The sequence below is a fragment of the Oncorhynchus gorbuscha genome, linkage group LG24, assembly GCF_021184085.1.
Source record: "Oncorhynchus gorbuscha isolate QuinsamMale2020 ecotype Even-year linkage group LG24, OgorEven_v1.0, whole genome shotgun sequence".
Classification (NCBI taxonomy): domain Eukaryota; kingdom Metazoa; phylum Chordata; class Actinopteri; order Salmoniformes; family Salmonidae; genus Oncorhynchus; species Oncorhynchus gorbuscha.
Window position 1 is genome coordinate 12,129,172 of NC_060196.1, and position 17,013 is coordinate 12,146,184.

The 17,013-nt window shown below is 44.5% G+C and overlaps 1 protein-coding gene across 2 annotated transcripts; it reads left to right on the forward strand.

The window, feature by feature from the left end:
- Positions 1-3,635: 3,635 nt before the first annotated feature.
- On the forward strand, positions 3,636-16,652 carry LOC124012999 (tropomodulin-1-like). 2 transcript variants are annotated; one of them, XM_046327103.1, is made up of 10 exons: positions 3,636-3,818; positions 5,433-5,589; positions 7,830-7,946; positions 9,720-9,809; positions 10,231-10,361; positions 10,809-10,916; positions 11,190-11,333; positions 13,057-13,201; positions 14,806-14,930; positions 15,381-16,652. In XM_046327103.1, the coding sequence occupies exons 1-10, from the start codon at positions 3,693-3,695 to the stop codon at positions 15,381-15,383; spliced, it is 1,146 nt and encodes a 381-aa protein (XP_046183059.1). In that variant the 5' UTR covers positions 3,636-3,692; the 3' UTR covers positions 15,384-16,652. The 2 variants fall into 2 exon arrangements, with proteins under 2 accessions (XP_046183059.1, XP_046183060.1); XM_046327104.1 differs by lacking the exon at positions 14,806-14,930.
- The last annotated feature ends 361 nt before the right edge of the window (positions 16,653-17,013 follow it).

Genomic DNA, 17,013 nt, shown 5'->3' on the forward strand with positions numbered 1-17,013 from the left:
GTATAAATTCCCCACCTATCTTGTTAACCTAGGGCTTGTTAAATAACAATCGAAGTGTAATTAATTTTAAAATAATACTAACGTATTGCAGGCCTACTACCCAATAACAAAAACCTTCGCATTATTTTGCTGCCTGGCCTGCTTTATATCAACTCCAGAAATAGATAAGTTCATGTTTAGAACGCTTGTAATTGTCCTTATCTCCCAACTCCTCTTCTTTCTTTCCAAATATAGTATAACATTGTTTGCAGTTAACATAAGTATTATAGTATTCGATCAACTGGGAACTCCTAAATAACTTTGAAAAGATTGTCAATTGTTCGATAGATTTAGGTTTTAGGCCTAGGTCAACAAGTGTAGAGCTCTTGAATGTCACTTGTATTAGCCAAATGTATTACAATTTGTGCTGTATGTGTAAGTAGTACTTATTGTATGTGGTTGACTTACCTAGATACCTTAAAATGAGTGCACTAAGTTGCTTTGGTTAAGAACCTCTGCTAAATGATTACATATACAGTTGAAGTCAGATGTCTACATACACCTTAGCCAAATACATTTAAACTCAGTTTTTCACAATTCCTGACATTTAATCCTAGTAAAAAATTCCCTGTCTTAGGTCAGTTAGTATCACCACTATATTTTAAGAATGTGAAATGTCAGAATAGAGTGATTTATTTCGGCTTTTATTTCTATCATCACATTCCCAGTGGGTCAGAAGTTTACATACACTCAATTAGTATTTGGTAGCATTGCCTTTTAAATTGTTTAACTTGGGTCAAATGTTTCGGTAGCGTTCCACAAGCTTCCCACAATAAGTTGGGTTAATTTTGGCCCATTCCTCCTGACAGAGCTGGTTTGTAGGCCTCCTTGCTTGCACACACTTTTTCAGTTCTGCCCACAAATGCCATAGGCTTGAGGTCAGGGTTTTGTGATTGCCACTCCAATACCTTGACTTTGTTGTCCTTAAGCCATTTTGCCACAACTTTGGAAGTATGCTTGGGTTCATTGTCCATTTAGAAGACCCATTTGCGATCAAGCTTTAACTTCCTGACTGATGTCTTGGGATGTTGCTTCAATTTATCTACATAATTTCCCCTATCTCATGATGCCATCTATTTTGTGAAGTGCACCAGTACCTTCTGCAGCAAAGAACCCCAACAACATAATGCTGCCATCCCTGTGCTTCACGGTTGGTATTGTGTTCTTCGGCTTGCAAGTGTAACAGTATAACTTTAGTCCGTCGTCCCGGGCGCGAAGCAGGGACGCTCTGCACACGTCAACAGTAACCCTCAAAGCATCGTTACCCATCGCTCCACAAAAGCGGCAGCCCTTGCAGAGCAAGGGGAACAACTACTTCAAGGTCTCAGAGCGAGGGATGTCACCGATTGAAACGCTATTAGCGCGCACCACCGCTAACTAGCTAGCCATTTCACATCGGTTACACTCACCCCCCCTTTTGACCTCCTCCTTTTCCGCAGCAACCAGTGATCCGGGTCAACAGCATCAATGTAACAACTTTAATCCGTCCCCTCGCCCATACCCGGGCTCAAACCAGGGACCCCCCCCCCCCCCCCTCTGCACACAACAGTCACCCACGAAGCATCGTTACCCATCGCTCCACAAAAGCTGCAGCCCTTGCAGAGCAAGGGGAAGGACTACAAGATCTCAGAGTGAGGGATGTCACCGATTGAAACGCTATTAGCGCACACCACCGCTAACTAGCTTGCCATTTCACATCGGTTACACAAGCCTTTCCCTTTTTCCTCCAAACATAACGATGGTCATTATGGCCAAACAGTTCTATTTTTGTTTCATCAGATCAGAGGACATTTCTCCAAAAAGTACGATCTTTGTCCCCATGTGCAGTTGCAAACTGTAGTCTGGCTTTTTTTTATGGCGGTTTTGGAGAAGTGGCTTCTTCCTTGTTGAGCAGCCTTTCAGGTTATGTTGATATAGGACTCGTTTTACTGTGAATATAGAAACTTTTGTACCTGTTTCCTCCATCTTCACAAGGTCCTTTGCTGTTGTTGTGGGATTGATTTGCACATTTCGCACCAAAGTACTTTCATCTATAGGACACAGAACACATCTCCTTCCTGAACAGTATGACTGCTGCATGGTCCATTGGTGTTTATACTTGCGTACTATTGTTTGTACAGATGAACGTGGTACTTTCAGCCATTTGGAAATTGCTCCCAAGGATGAACCAGACTAGTGGAGGTCTACAATTTTTTTCTGAGGTGTTGGCTGATTTCTTTTGATTTTCCCATGATGTCAAGCAAAGAGGCACTGAGTTTGAAGTTAGACCTTGAAATACATCCACAGGTACACCTCCAGATGCCTCAAATGATGTCAATTAGCCTATCAGAAGCTACTAAAACCATGACATTTTCAGGAATTTTCCAAGCTGTTTAAAGGCACAGTTAACTTAGTGTATGTAAACTTCTGACCCACTGGAATTGTGATACAGTGAATGATAAGTGAAATAATCTGTAAACAAATGTTGGAGTAATTACTTCTGTCATGCACAAAGTAGATGTCCTAACCGACTTGCGAAACTATAGTTTGTTAACAAGAAATTTGTGGAGTGGTTGAAAAACAAGTTTTAATGACTCCAACCTAAGTGTATGTAAACTTCCGACTTCAACTGTATATTAAATGTAGTACGATAACCATGAGCTAGGAAACTATGAGACACCATCATTGTGTTCATAATCATGCATTGTTACAGCAGAAACCAGGCATCTCTATAAATATGTTCCTGTTTGCCAGCAGACTGGGAGTGACAGGGGAGCTGTTTTTATCAGCTGTTCCCCATCAGGGTTTAGGAGGCAGGCCAGGCTTCATTACTCCAATTCTGTTGCAAAGCGTTTTGTAACACAAACCGTTTACTTCAAATGGAAAACGTTTTGCAACGAAAATGAATTTCTAATGGACAAATTCAAGTAGGTCCTTCCCCGTTTTTGTCCTGTTTGCTTAAACGGTTTCCGTTTATTAATACACCCTTGTTGAAAGAAAAGTACTGTAGGCCTATCTTCTTAAAGCAGTGGTTTCAAAATGTTTTTTTTGGGGGGGGGGGTCATGATACATGTCGTGATCCTCACCGAAGGTTAGTTGTTGTTTCATGTTGTAAAGCCAAGTAGACTATATTGATTAAACTGATCTGCAGACATTGGAGGGAGGGATGTTAGCCATGCTCTGGGCTTGGGACACAAACAAGTAAGGACCCCACCCAGGGGTTCTCAAAGGTATTTCAAATGTCTATTTTTGACCCAAATGAAGATTGTGGATGTACAGTAGGTCTGACTGGATTGTATACAGTAGGTCTGCCTTATGACTCAGTAGGTCTGACTGGATTGTATACAGTAGGTCTGCCTTATGACTCAGTAGGTCTAACTGGATGTACATTAGGTCTGCCTTATGACTCAGTAGGTCTAACTGGATGTACAGTAGGTCTAAGTTAGGATCCAGCTGGTTGACCAATCAAATCATGTTGACTAAACCTTGTCTCTGACTGGATTGTTTTTGTCAGTAGGTCTAACACGTTCTTATGACTCAGTAGACTTCTAAGTTAGGATCCAGCTTTGACCAACAAATCATGTTGATCGTCTCGTTTGGGCACTTGCAGACTTCCTTTTGTTGCCTTTTTCTTTACGTTATTTCGGGAGTTGCTGGGATTCTATCGCGCCGCCATGTCCACCTCCTATAAGAAGGAAGTAGTGAACTACAGGGACGTGGACGAGGATGAACTACTGAAGAAACTCTCAGAGGAAGAGCTACAGAGGCTGGAGGATGAGCTGGAGGAGTTAGACCCCGACGTAAGTCTTAAATGCTGATCATCTTGGTGTGTGTGTGTGTCTTGGTTATCTGGAGCTCGATCCCAACGCAATCTGGAACATGTATCTTTTAACGAGCTCAACAGAGATGAGAGGTCGGTAGCAGGATAGTGCATTAAATTACGCGATCACGTAAAAAAATCTAGGACTACAAAAGGATCCTTAAATCAAACATGCAACCCTCTATGCAGTAGATCATGGTATAATGCTCAGATATTAAGGTTTACAGGTGTACCAGAGCCCTGGTTTAAAGTAGCTCACTATATAAGCATTAGGGTGACATCTGAGAGACGTGGAGAATCTCAATTGCGTCCTCTCGCCTCACCTCCTCAAAACCCATTGGAGGAGATGGTCTGAGGGGCGGGACCTCTGGCTTTCTCATCCAATGGGTTTTAAGATGGAAGCGAGGATGTGAGGAATTTGCTATTGAGATTCTCCCACAGACTAAGGCTGACAAATGACACTCAAACCAACTTGGTCAGGAGGAGATCTCAGGTGGAAGCGTTGTTGGATGACGACGTTGCTCAAGTCGGCCAGATTGATTTCAGATTTCATTACTGACATTTTTTTCCTTGAACCTTTTGACATTCTTATAGGGCACGAACATATTAACCTGTCATATCACGTTGATAGCATAAATTAGCCTATATATCATATCCCTGTATATTCAATTCAAATATGCAGTTCTTGGTCTAAACAATACAGTGATCCTCAAACCAACTTCCAAAGCCAACTTCCCAGGGAAAGTTTAGACGTTATCTGTATGTTAAGTTATGCTTATCATATATTTATAATACTGTGTGATGCGGCGGTGCTTGACTTCATCTTTATTCATAAGTAGCTCTTCCGTCGAGGTGTTGACGACACAAGCTGTAATAGGGTTATGATGAATGGTCGACGGCTCACATCAAGTCTGGATGCTTACAATACCAGGAGAGCCAGCCCAGGCTTAGAGGTGTGTGTGTGTGTGTGTGTGTGTGTGTGTGTGTGTGTGTGTGTGTGTGTGTGTGTGTGTGTGTGTGTGTGTGTGTGTGTGTGTGTGTGTGTGTGTGTGTGTGTGTGTGTGTGTGTGTGTGTGTGTGTGTGTGTGTGTGGTGCTTGTCGTCTTTCCTTGACTTTTGACGATAGCATCCAGATCTCCCACAGAGCCACGTTAAAGAGTTAAACTGATATGTCAGGTATAAATACTACAGGTATAAATACTACAGGTATAAATACTACGCTGTCTGTAAGTGGCCAGTGCACTAATAGGTGCTGAAAGCTAAGACAAGATATCGGTCTATCGCTATAATATGGACCTGGTTTAGCGTGCTGCGGTCTAAGAATAGCTATCTGGGTCTGGGAACTGCCTTTGTTATTTCTATTAGTGTTATTTTAACACAGTTAGTGATGGTGTGTGTGTCCTTTCACTGTTACATTCGGCTATCCCACGAGAGTGGATGAAAAATGTAGTGTATAAACAAGTGCAATCCCACCCATTGCTATAATTATTGGCCAATGACAATCCTTCCCTGTGATTAGAATACCCTCTTACCTAGTGTAAGTACAACCCGTTGTTAACATTATCGGCCAATGATAAATCCTTCCTGTCTTTAGAATGCCCTGTTGCCGGCCGGGATGAGGCAGAAGGATCAGACCAAGAAGGCGCCGACCGGAACCTTCCAGAGAGAGAACCTGGTAGCCCACCTGGAGAAGCAGGCTAAGGAACACCCTGACAAGGAGGACCTGGTTCCGTTCACTGGAGAGAAGAGAGGTATGACAGCAGTTCCCAGCATTATAGAATATCACTATAGGCCTGTGCTTCACTGGAGAGAAGAGAGGTATGACCCTGTTAGATCTGATCTGAGCACTGGCGTAACGCTGTGCCGTGCCGACCCCCAACCAGGGTTGGGGTCAGTTCTATTTCAATTCAGTCAAGGAAGTAATCTAAAATGTAATCTAAAATTCCATGTTTCCTCATTTAGAAGTGTGGTAGGAGCCCAGTTTCATTTTGGTTTATACTCCAGATAGGTTTTTACCAATATGGCATAATCTCCACTTGTCCATCCCACTACTGGCTTGCTTCTGACGATAAGCAGGGTTGGTCCCTAGACGGGAGACCAGATGCTGCTGGAAGTGGTGTTGGAGGGCCAGTAGGAGACAATCTTTCCTTTCCTGGTCTAAAAAAAAGATCCAAATGCCCCAGGGCAGTGATTGGGTACATTGCCTTGTCTGGGGTGCTGTCTTTCGGATGGGACGTTAAACCGGTGTCCTTGCGCTCTGTGGTCACTAAAGATCCCATTGCACTTAACGTAAGAGTAGGGGTCCTGGCTAAATTCCAAATCTAGCCCTCATACCATCACGGTCACCTAATCATCCCCAGCTTACAACTGGCTCACTCATCCCCCCCCCCTCTTCTCCCCTGTAACTATTTCCCAGGTTGTTGCTGTAAATGAGAATGTGTTCTCAGTCAACTTACCTGGTAAAATAAGGGTTACATATTGTTTACATGAAATCCTGTCAGATCTATGAAGAGAAGGGAGAGGGGATAGGATCTAGCTTGGCTAGGAGAAGTGGCTGGAGGCCAACATGGACCGTGGCCAGGGACATGCAAGCTGTGATAATAACCTTGTGAGGTGAACCCTCCTGTCAGCGTGCCGAGATACTAATACTTTCTGAACATTACAGCCATGTAACTAAAGGCCTAAAGTCCTACATCCATCAGGACCAATCAGTGGTCTCAGACAATAGCTCGTTCCAGGAAACTGGACCCAGTCGCAACCCAGTCTGTATGCTGGTTCATCTGTTCTTGCATCTGTCTGGACATATCCAGCTACGAAACTGCCTGAGCTGAGTCTGCCTACCTATCGGACCAATTATGATCGCAGACAGTCTGGTTCTGGGAAACTGGGCCAGCCGCAACAGAGTCCTCTAGTTCGTCCTTCCTTATACCTGGACGTATCCAGGTAGAAAGCAGGGCCTGGTGCCGATCTATGATCGGTTTAGCAGTTTAGATCCAAATGAATATGATTACATGGACAGGGAAGAACCTGATCCTACATCAGATACATATGGCCCCTGATCTAACGGTGGACTGTGGCCACGTCCCAACTCTCTTATCCCAAAGTCTGCACTTGCACACTTCCCGTTATGGAGCAACTCTCATCCAGCCAACGATTCCTTCCATGACAGGGAGTGTGCAAGACAAGTGCACAGTCTGCAAACTTTGGGAGAACGGTCGATAATTGGACCACACACACAGCCTGTCACTGCAGCCTTCCTCCCCTCAGTGTTCATTCACATAATCCTGTTCCGGTGTTCTGAGGCTTGGCCGGGGCAGCTTGGCCGGGGCAGCGTGATGCGGGGCGCTACATGTCAGACGTGGCTGGGTAGAACTCGAGAAGGTCTTCGCAGGCTGCCTGGCTTTTGACAGCTCACTCTGAGTGACGATATGAAAAGCGCCCAGTGACGTAATGTGATACCAGCCTTGTATTTGCCGTTGTCGGTCGGTGTGACGTAGATGGAAAACAAAATGGAAGATTTCCTCACAGAGCGTACGGTCATGTTCACTGTGTAATGGTAGTTGGCTACTATTGGGTAATGATCAGTCGATTTCACTATCGGGGTATTGATGTTTCTGCTTTCCCGCAGTCATATGACCAATTAAAAAATGGAATTAGAAACGAGCTGGTATAGTAGTGGGATGGTAGTCGTCGTACTAGTACGAATAGTAGTAGTGATACATGTATCAAATCAATCAAATGTATTTTATGAAGCCCTTATTACATGAACAGTTGTCATCAAGTGCTTTACAGACCCGGACCAAAACCCCAAACGGCAAGCAATGCAGATGTAGAAGCACGGTGGCTAGGGAAAACTCCCTAGAAAGGCAGGAACCAGGAAGAAACCTAGAGCGGAACCAGGCTCTGAGATGTGTCCAGTCCTCTTCTGGCTGTCCCGGGTTGAGATGAATAGTGGCATGTACTGTGTTAACGATTGTCCTCTATCTTCCAGGTAAAGTCTTTATACCTAAGAAGGTGGTGGACCCCATCATGGAGAACGTAACTCTGGAGCCAGAGCTGGAGGAGGCACTGGCCAACGCCAGCGACGCTGAGATCTGCGACATTGCCGGTAGAAAGACACGCACCTTCACGTGCGCACACCCATTTACAGACATCGTTTCTGTTATCACCGTTCCTGTTTTATTTCCAGTCGATTCACCTTCTTCAGCGAATAAGTTTGAGTCCACACTCACCAAACAGTCACTTGAGAACGATCCCGCACACGGAATCAGCTTCGCGGTTCACTCCTCCGTCAGTAACGTCCTCCTTTCCTCTCTAACTCTCCTCTATCCCGTCTAGTGATCCCACCCTTCTTCTCCTCCTTCTCCCTGTTCCCCCTCCATATCCTGTCATCGTCATCACCCCTTCCATTGCTGCTCCTCACTGCTGTTTGGACACCATGGTTGCCCTCTCTTTGTGACAAGCAGCCGCGGTATTTGCCAGCCCACACACTAGCTAGGGCCGGGACGATAGCAGTAGTCGTTGGCATCGTGGGCAAGGGAAACAGAAACACGAAGCAAATGTAACTTCTTTAGGAAGAAAGAGCTAATGTTGGAAACAAACCTCATTATATTGTCATCCAGAGTCTTATTTATTTATTTATTTTCCAAGCTACAGCACATGAAATGTTATATACAACAGGTTTTTAAAGGACCAAAGAGTTTGGAAAGCTTCGTGTTTTCATTTTTGCCTCGGTGCTCCTGGTTCATATATTGCAATCGTCCCGGCCCACTAGCTGCACGTTATATGGCCTGTATTTCTCTCCGCTTCACTAAGTGTTAGTGTTAATTAGTGACAAGTGGTTTGCTTGCCAGCGTTTGTTGTGGTCCTTCCAGACATATCCAATGGTTTGTAATTAATCCACAGCCTGCTCATGATGAGTTACCAACTAACTCTTCACGGCTGCTTAAAGTGGACCGCTCGTTCTCCGTTGTTTATCTCAAAGATAACTTAACTGTTCTCACACTCTCTGTCATTCTGACAGATGAAATTAATACACTTGCTTCTTTTTCGTTGCTTTTCTGCTGAACTGCTCTCTTTTCACTCTCATTTTGTTCATTTGTACATTTGCTCCTTGTCATCTACGGTGGTCCAGAAAGCACATTTATATTTGAGTTTTCCCATCAAACTGGACACAAGACAAAACTACTGCTACTACTGATAATCCATTTGATTTAAAGCACTTTTCAAAAACACAAGGACTCTGTACAGCAAAAGAGAGGGGGGGGGGGGATATAAGCAAAGATAAAGCAGTTAAAACTAAGATTAAAATGAAAGCTAAAACGGGGATCTTTGCGATAATCAAGAACGTGTCGACTAGTCAAGCATGTTCCTGCGATTCATAGAAGCCCGTTCTAACTGTGGCAGCGGAGCAGAGGCCATCCAAAGACGGGGAGAATAATGTTTGCATCGCGTGACGTCTGCAACAGTGACACGTGCTCTTTAAACAATGTATTTAATAATGACTTGCAGACGCTGGCAATCGACGCACGTGTTGTGCTTTCGTATGCCTGACAGGGACGACTAGCTATTGCTGTGTGTGAGATGTTTTGCGAGCCGCTAGTTTGGCTTGGATGTTTGCGAGTTTGAACAAGGCAGCTCTCAAGGCCCACTTGTGGGTGTCCTGTCTGCTATCTTAGCCAAGTAAACACAATGTGCTGAACTAAGGAGAGCGTTGGCACTCACACCCACGTCAACTCTTCGGTGTTTATCCTTCAGTGTTCACGTCATTTGACACAATGTATACTCTCTCTCCCTGTCTCTGTTCTCTCTCTCTCTCGCTCTCTCGCTCCTTTATTTTTCTCTCCTTTTGTACGTCTCTCCATCTCTTCTCTCCCTCCAGCCATTTTGGGAATGCACACTCTGATGAGTAACCAGCAGTACTACGAGGCTTTGGCCAGCAGCAATATAGTCAACAAACAAGGCCTTAACAGTAAGTGTACCGTGTGTGTGTGTATCCCTCCTGTAAGTGCCAAAGTTTTCAGGCAACGTTTAAAACGATGATTCATCTGTTTATCCTACCATGTATTGTACTTATTAGGGTTTTTGTTTTTCAAGTGGATTTAAGAAAGAGTGGCACCAAAGCGCGTCTCAGACAGTTTCAGGGAAGTTAAAAATCAAACATGAACAGAACCAACGTCAAAGGCTCAAAGAGAACTGGCCAAAAACGTTCCCGTTTCCTGACTTTTACAGTCCTCCGTTGCCACCTTTCTGACATTAAATAATGTAATGTGAAGACTTGCTGGTTCAGCCGAACAAACTAAGTGCTTGCAAATAATGTTTTTTTTTTCTTTCAACATTGCTATTACTGATTTACATGATATAGGTATTGTTACGAACATACTTTCCTGCAGGCGTTATCCAGTGTACTCAGTATAAGCCTGTGCCTGATGAGCAGCCCAACTCTACTGACGTGGAGGAGACGCTGCTGAGGATGCAGAGGAACGACCCCGACCTGCTGGAGGTCAACCTTAACAACATCAAGGTGCTACATTATATTGATTCACATGCACAAGTCAGTATAATTGATTTATATGATGTCAATATGTCCTCCTACCATAAACATTTGTACATTTTTTTTTGTTTGTTGTTTTTAGTCATTTAGCAGATGCTCTTATCTGATTTACAGTAGTTAGTGCATATATTTTCCAATTTTTTGTTGTACTGGTCCCCCCCGTGGGAATCAAACTCACAACCCTGGCATTGCAAGTGCCATGCTCTACCAACTGAGCCACACGGAACCACCATAGGAGACACACATGTACCACACTATTCTCAGTCTGACTTCAAGAGGTCAGGGCAAACCTCTACCCTGGAGTCAACATTTGATGTAGGTTATTCTCCAGTCTTTTCAAATGCATTTGTCGTCAGTCCGATTTAAACAGTGGCGCGTGTGTGGGGCTTTATTGATTTGAAGCCTCTTGTGTTCCAGAACATTCCAGTGAAGACGCTGAAGGCCTATGCAGACGCCCTGACGGAGAACACTGCAGTGGAACGCTTCAGCCTCGTGGGAACCAGGAGTAATGATCCCGTAGCCTTTGTGAGTATTGCTGTTGTGCCTGGAGCAAATCCCCTACACGCATACTGTAACAGTCACATCAGACGGTGTGAATGTACACGTCTCCAAGTCTTCATTCGAAGTCGTCTCCATCTGGAAATTCAGTTTTTTTTTAAACAAAATGGCCTCCCGTGGCCTTGATACCTGGGCCTGTGGCCTGGTCAAATATATAGATGGGGGGAAGAAGATGCCATTTCAGATATGGGTTTAATTATAGCCCGTATAAATATACTGTCCCCATTTGCTGTGTCTCAGGCTCTGGCAGAGATGCTGAAGGGGAACACCACACTGAAGAGTCTGAACATAGAATCCAACTTCATCACAGGGACGGGTATCATGGCTCTCATCGCCTCACTGCAGTTCAACACAACCCTGCAGGAACTCAAGATCGACAACCAGGTACAATAAAATACAGCACAATCATTATTGGTCCATTCTACTGACAGACAGTGTAAAGGAGGCCTGGGTCCATTCTACTGACAGACAGTGTAAAGGAGGCCTGGGTCCATTCTACTGACGGACAATATAAAGGAAGCCTGGGTCCATTCTACTGACAGACAATATAAAGGAGGCCTGGATCCATTCTACTGACAGACAATATAAAGGAAGCCTGGGTCCATTCTACTGACAGACAATATAAAGGAAGCCTGGGTCCATTCTACTGACAGACAATATAAAGGAAGCCTGGGTCCATTCTACTGACAGACAATATAAAGGAAGCCTGGGTCCATTCTACTGACAGACAATATAAAGGAGGCCTGGGTCCATTCTACTGACAGACAATATAAAGGAAGCCTGGGTCCATTCTACTGACAGACAATATAAAGGAAGCCTGGGTCCATTCTACTGACAGACAATATAAAGGAAGCCTGGGTCCATTCTACTGACAGACAGTGTAAAGGAAGCCTGGGTCCATTCTACTGACAGACAGTGTAAAGGAGGCCTGGGTGCATTCTACTGACAGACAGTGTAAAGGAGGCCTGGGTCCATTCTACTGACAGACAGTGTAAAGGAGGCCTGGGTCCATTCTACTGACAGACAGTGTAAAGGAGGCCTGGGTCCATTCTACTGACAGACAGTGTAAAGGAGGCCTGGGTCCATTCTACTGACAGACAGTGTAAAGGAGGCCTGGGTCCATTCTACTGACAGACAGTGTAAAGGAGGCCTGGGTCCATTCTACTGACAGACAGTGTAAAGGAGGCCTGGGTAATGCCAAAATTTCACAAATATTACAACTTCTACAAACGATTTCTCAATAACGCTTTAAGATACAAATGTCAAATATATGTCGACAATCCTTCCTCCAAAGGACCTTTCTATGGAAAACATTTCGTGAAAATCCCAATGAAATCACAGTATTTATTTTGTCCTGGTTTCATGAGGAATCACCCTATTTTTGCTGTCACAGTGCCCAGCCCAGACAGTTACAATTAGACATCACAAGGACCACTTGAGTCTACTGTTTCAACAGGGTCAGATTGTACAAAGCTAATCACTCGATTGATTCATTGTGGTGTGATATTGGTGCTAGTGCGAACACTTAGTAGCCGTTATTCCTTCCCAGTGGGCAAAACTGGTTGAAAGGACATCCTTGCAACCTGATTAATCAGATTGCAGCCAAAACTGGTTGAAATCTGGTTGTTGCAATGACCTCATTTCAACCAGTTTTGCCCACGCTGGGCTACCTCTTGCCAGTGAATCATTTTTTCCTAACATAAACTGTGCTGAATCTCTTTGATTCCGTAAGGTTTTATATTTAGACACATGACTAACAACTTCGCCTTCATTTATTAATTGTGCTGAGTCATGGACATGCTGGTTGAAATGACTCCATTTTACAACCAGAAAAGGCTGCATTGTAACCAGTTATTTCAAACAGGACATTGGGAAATCACCTAGGTTCACTGGTTTACATGACGTAATGTCTGGTTGTAAATTGGTTTGTAATGGCGTCATTTCAACCAGTTTTACCCGATGGGTGATTCCTTCTATGTCCAGTTTTTACCCCAATTATTTAAGCTGCCCATCTGACAGAGCAGACAGGCTCAATCAAATGCTCCATTTGTAAGGAAACAAATACTATTTGAATCCAGGTCTGATTCCCCCTCTCCCCTTACTCCAGAGCCAGCCGCTGGGTAACAAGGTGGAGATGGAGATAGCCAGCATGCTGGAGAAGAACACCACGTTGTTGAAGTTTGGCTACCACTTTACCCAGCAGGGACCCAGGCTGAGGGGCTCCAACGCCATGATGAACAACAACGACCTGGGTGAGATGATGGTTCTGCTAATGCTAATGCTAACAACCTGGCTGAGATGGAAGTTCTGCTAGCCCTAATGCTAACAACCTGGCTGAGATGGAGGTTTTGCTCGAGCTGAAGCAAACAACCTGACTGAGATGGAAGTTCTGCTAGCCCTAATGCTAACAACCCGCCTGAGATGGAGGTTCTGCTAGCCCTAATGCTAACAACCTGACTGAGATGGAAGTTCTGCTAGCCCTAATGCTAACAACCCGCCTGAGATGGAGGTTCTGCTAGCCCTAATGCTAACAACCTGACTGAGATGGAAGTTCTGCTAGCCCTAATGCTAACAACCTGCCTGAGATTGAGGTTCAAAGACTAACTCACTCACTCACAATAGATTATAATCGCTCTGTTATACTCACTGTTTCTCTCCCATCGACACTCACGATCTTAGAGATGTTTACTCACTCACTCACTCATTCACTCCATTTTCCAAAACAACGTTGAACTAATAAAACCTGCAAGAAAAGGTGCAGAGCATGCGTCAGATGTAATTCCAGACCCAGTAGTAATCCATCTTAATTCACCATCACTGTTTAACGTAACTAAATAATGGGAGGAGCCAAGCCAATCACAATGCTCGGCTGTTTGGATCCCTTCCTGGAAGATGACATCACTAGAACTAAAGTGGTGCTCCAGTGAAAAGCTCCCAGACTTCCCAGTGTGATCCCTCACAACAGCTGAGACACCACCAGAGACATGGGCTGTGTCCCAAGTGGCACCCTATTCCCTTTTTATGGGCACCCTATTCCATTTATAGTTCACTAACCTGTACAGTTGGGCTCTGGTGAAGAGTAGTGCACTATATAGGGAACAGGATGCCATTTGGGATGTGCACTCAAATGGGTCTATTCAGGGACTTGTGTTGTTGCCTGGCTACCCAGACTCCTTACTCTGGCCAAACGCTGTGCCGCTCCACGCTGTAGGACGTTCCTTATTTCTCCTCAATGAGTCTGGATCTGAGTAGTTCCCCGACCCATCACTGAATGCAAACACATTCGGGCCCGTCTGATTGGTCCAGAAATCCATGGGTTGGGCCAGAGCCAGGACACAGTTGGGGGGTAAAGTGGCGGTTTGAAAATTCATCATTGGTTTGGATAATCTGATTGGTTAGAGATGATCCAATCGGTGATGACTTTGTTTAGTGCAACGCCCATCATCACCGCAAACGACTTCAGTGACGGCAGTCTCGGACTAAAGTCTATAGCGGACGACAGAGCAGCGGGAGAACTTAGTGTGAGTCATCGGGCTACATGCTTTGGGGTCCAGAACACATGATCAAAGACATGTCAGGTCTTGTACAAAGGCTGTAAAAAATAAGAGATGGTCTTGTACTAATCTCTTGGAACGAAATGATTGACCTAGTTTGCGCAACGACATCAGTGTGTCATCGGGTTGTTTTGCATCATGATGACATTTCTCTTGAACACAGCATGGTACCAGTTCTATCTACTCGGTGACTCTTCCACCAAAGATGTGCATGAGCCGCTCTCGTCTTGGTCACTCATAGTGCTTGTGTGTGTGTGTGTGTGTGTTTGTTTGTTTATGTGTTTACCACTGTTGTTTTGCAGCTCGGGTAATCCGATCCGATCATCACTCGGACGGTTCCTTTACTCTCACTCTGTCCGTGCCGGAACTGGAGAGGGCATTTGGTAAAAAGTTCAAGCCGAAACTCACCAAGTCCAAGACCAAGAAAGTAAAGACAGCCGTTGTGTCCTCATCCTACCTCTTCAGCCTTCTCTTGCTTCTTTTCCTTGAGTTCTACCCACAACTCCCTGCGTTGTGCCTTCCATTCCTCCTCATCATCACTCGTCATCTCTTCTCTTCCCAACAGTGGCAGATCTGGCAATCTTTCTCCAGTAGCTCTTGAGTTCTTAAGTGGGTCTTCACTGTAGGACTGATTGCTTAAGGGCTTTTTGCAGTTAGAGCTATTTTATTCTAAACTGCCTCTTACAAACCTTTGGAACAGGTTTTTTTCTGCTTTCTTTCAAGCTGCTTTTCTTACTTCAAACTCTTCCTTCGTTGCCATTCCTTTGAGTCAAGTATTTGTTGTGTTTGAATAAAACGTGATTTTACCGAAGACACAGAAGGTACTGATATGTTTTAATAGTTGGTCTAATTTCTATTTTTTCTTCTCTGACAACAGTAAGAAAGAGAAGGCTTGAAGGCGGTCCCATCTTCCCCAAGTGTCGGACAAGCGTGTAGCGCCGTCAGGCGCTGCCCGGCCCCGCCCAGCCCCGTATTCAGCCAGACGCCCTCCAACAGATATCCCATCAACCCCTGCTTTCCCCAACCCTAACCTCGACACCTCCGCGATGACCGAAATCGTTCCAATTCGAATGTCAGGGCCGTTGGCAAACCTTGTTCCTACTGTGGCATGGAGTTGATCTACTATTGTACTATTGTTTCTCTCACAGTTTTCTACTGATATTGGTTTAGATATCTTCGGTAATTATATTATCTGGTAATTGTGACATAGAGAAGCCGCCCACCTATTCAGAAAGTATTTATTTTGTTGTTAGTTTGTTTACTGGAGATGAACTTGTGGTGGTGGAAGATTAAATGGTGTTACAACCATAAGGTGTATTGTACCACGTGCCATGGGCAACAGGTAGCCTAGTGGTTGAGAGCGTTGGGCCAGTAACCGAAAGGTCACTGGTTAAAATCCCCGAGCCGACTAGGTGGGGGGAAAATCTGCCAATTTGCCCTTGAGCAAGGCACTTCACCCTAATTGCTCCAGTAAGTCACTCTGGATAAGAGCGTCTTCTAAATGACTCAAATGTAAATGACTTAACTTGGTTATGACGTTAGTACCACATGATGTATTTCAGCATTTCGCAACCACTTAACGTAATGTTTTTCAGTGTGATGTTCATATAAGATACGTTTTTAGTCTGCAACTCACACTGTCTGTAAGCAAAGGCACATAACGGTTACATAGAAGCTATGTTCAGAGGAATTGTTGCAGATTTAAAAACACTTTGGGGTGTAAGTTGTTTGTTTGTCCAAGTTTACCCCATGGAGACAGCCACTAGAAGCTGGTCCTAGATCAGTTTGTCCGCTATTGTGTAAATTCTGTAGTATTACTGATCTCAAGTCAGTTTAAGTCTTCTCAGTCAAACCTTACACAGAGAGAGGTTACTACTAAAAGCGTTGGTTCTAGATCAGTTTTGTGACGAAGTCGATATCTGCTACGATCCTTTATTGATGTCACTTGTTAAAATCCACTTCAGATCAGTGTAGATGAAGGGGTGGAGACAGGTTAAGTAAGGATTTTGAAGCCTTGAGGCAATTGAGACGTGGATTGTGTATGTGTACCATTCAGAGGGTGAATGGGCAAGACAAAAGATTTAAGTGCCTTTGAACGGGGTATGGTAGTAGGTGCCAAGTGCACCGGTTTGAGTGTGTCAAGAACTGCAACGCTGCTGGGGTTTTCACGCTCAACGGTTTCCCTTGTGTACCACCCAAAGGATATCAAGCCAACTTGACACAACTGTGGGAAATATTGGAGTCAACATGGGCCAGCATCCCTGGTGGAACGCTTTCGACACCTTGTAGAGTCCGTGCCCTGACCGATTGAGGCTGTTCTGAGGGCCAAAGGGGGTCAAACTCATAAGGAAGGTTTTCCTAATATTTTGTACACTCAGTGTATATTAGAAGTTTGTTCACAAGTGTATTGGTCACTGATGGACAAACTGATCTAGGACCATCTCTTAGTGGCTGTCTCTATGATGGTGGGTTGACTGAATCAGTACTTACACCCGGCAGATGTGATGACT

Bases quoted from the DNA above. Each gene is read 5' to 3' on its own strand.
- LOC124012999 (XM_046327103.1), top strand. From the start codon at position 3,693: ATGTCCACCTCCTATAAGAAGGAAGTAGTGAACTACAGGGACGTGGAC. The intron at 5,590-7,829 runs GTATGACAGCAG...TCTATCTTCCAG, and splicing joins GTTCACTGGAGAGAAGAGAG to GTAAAGTCTTTATACCTAAG. The intron at 10,917-11,189 runs GTGAGTATTGCT...GCTGTGTCTCAG, and splicing joins GTAATGATCCCGTAGCCTTT to GCTCTGGCAGAGATGCTGAA.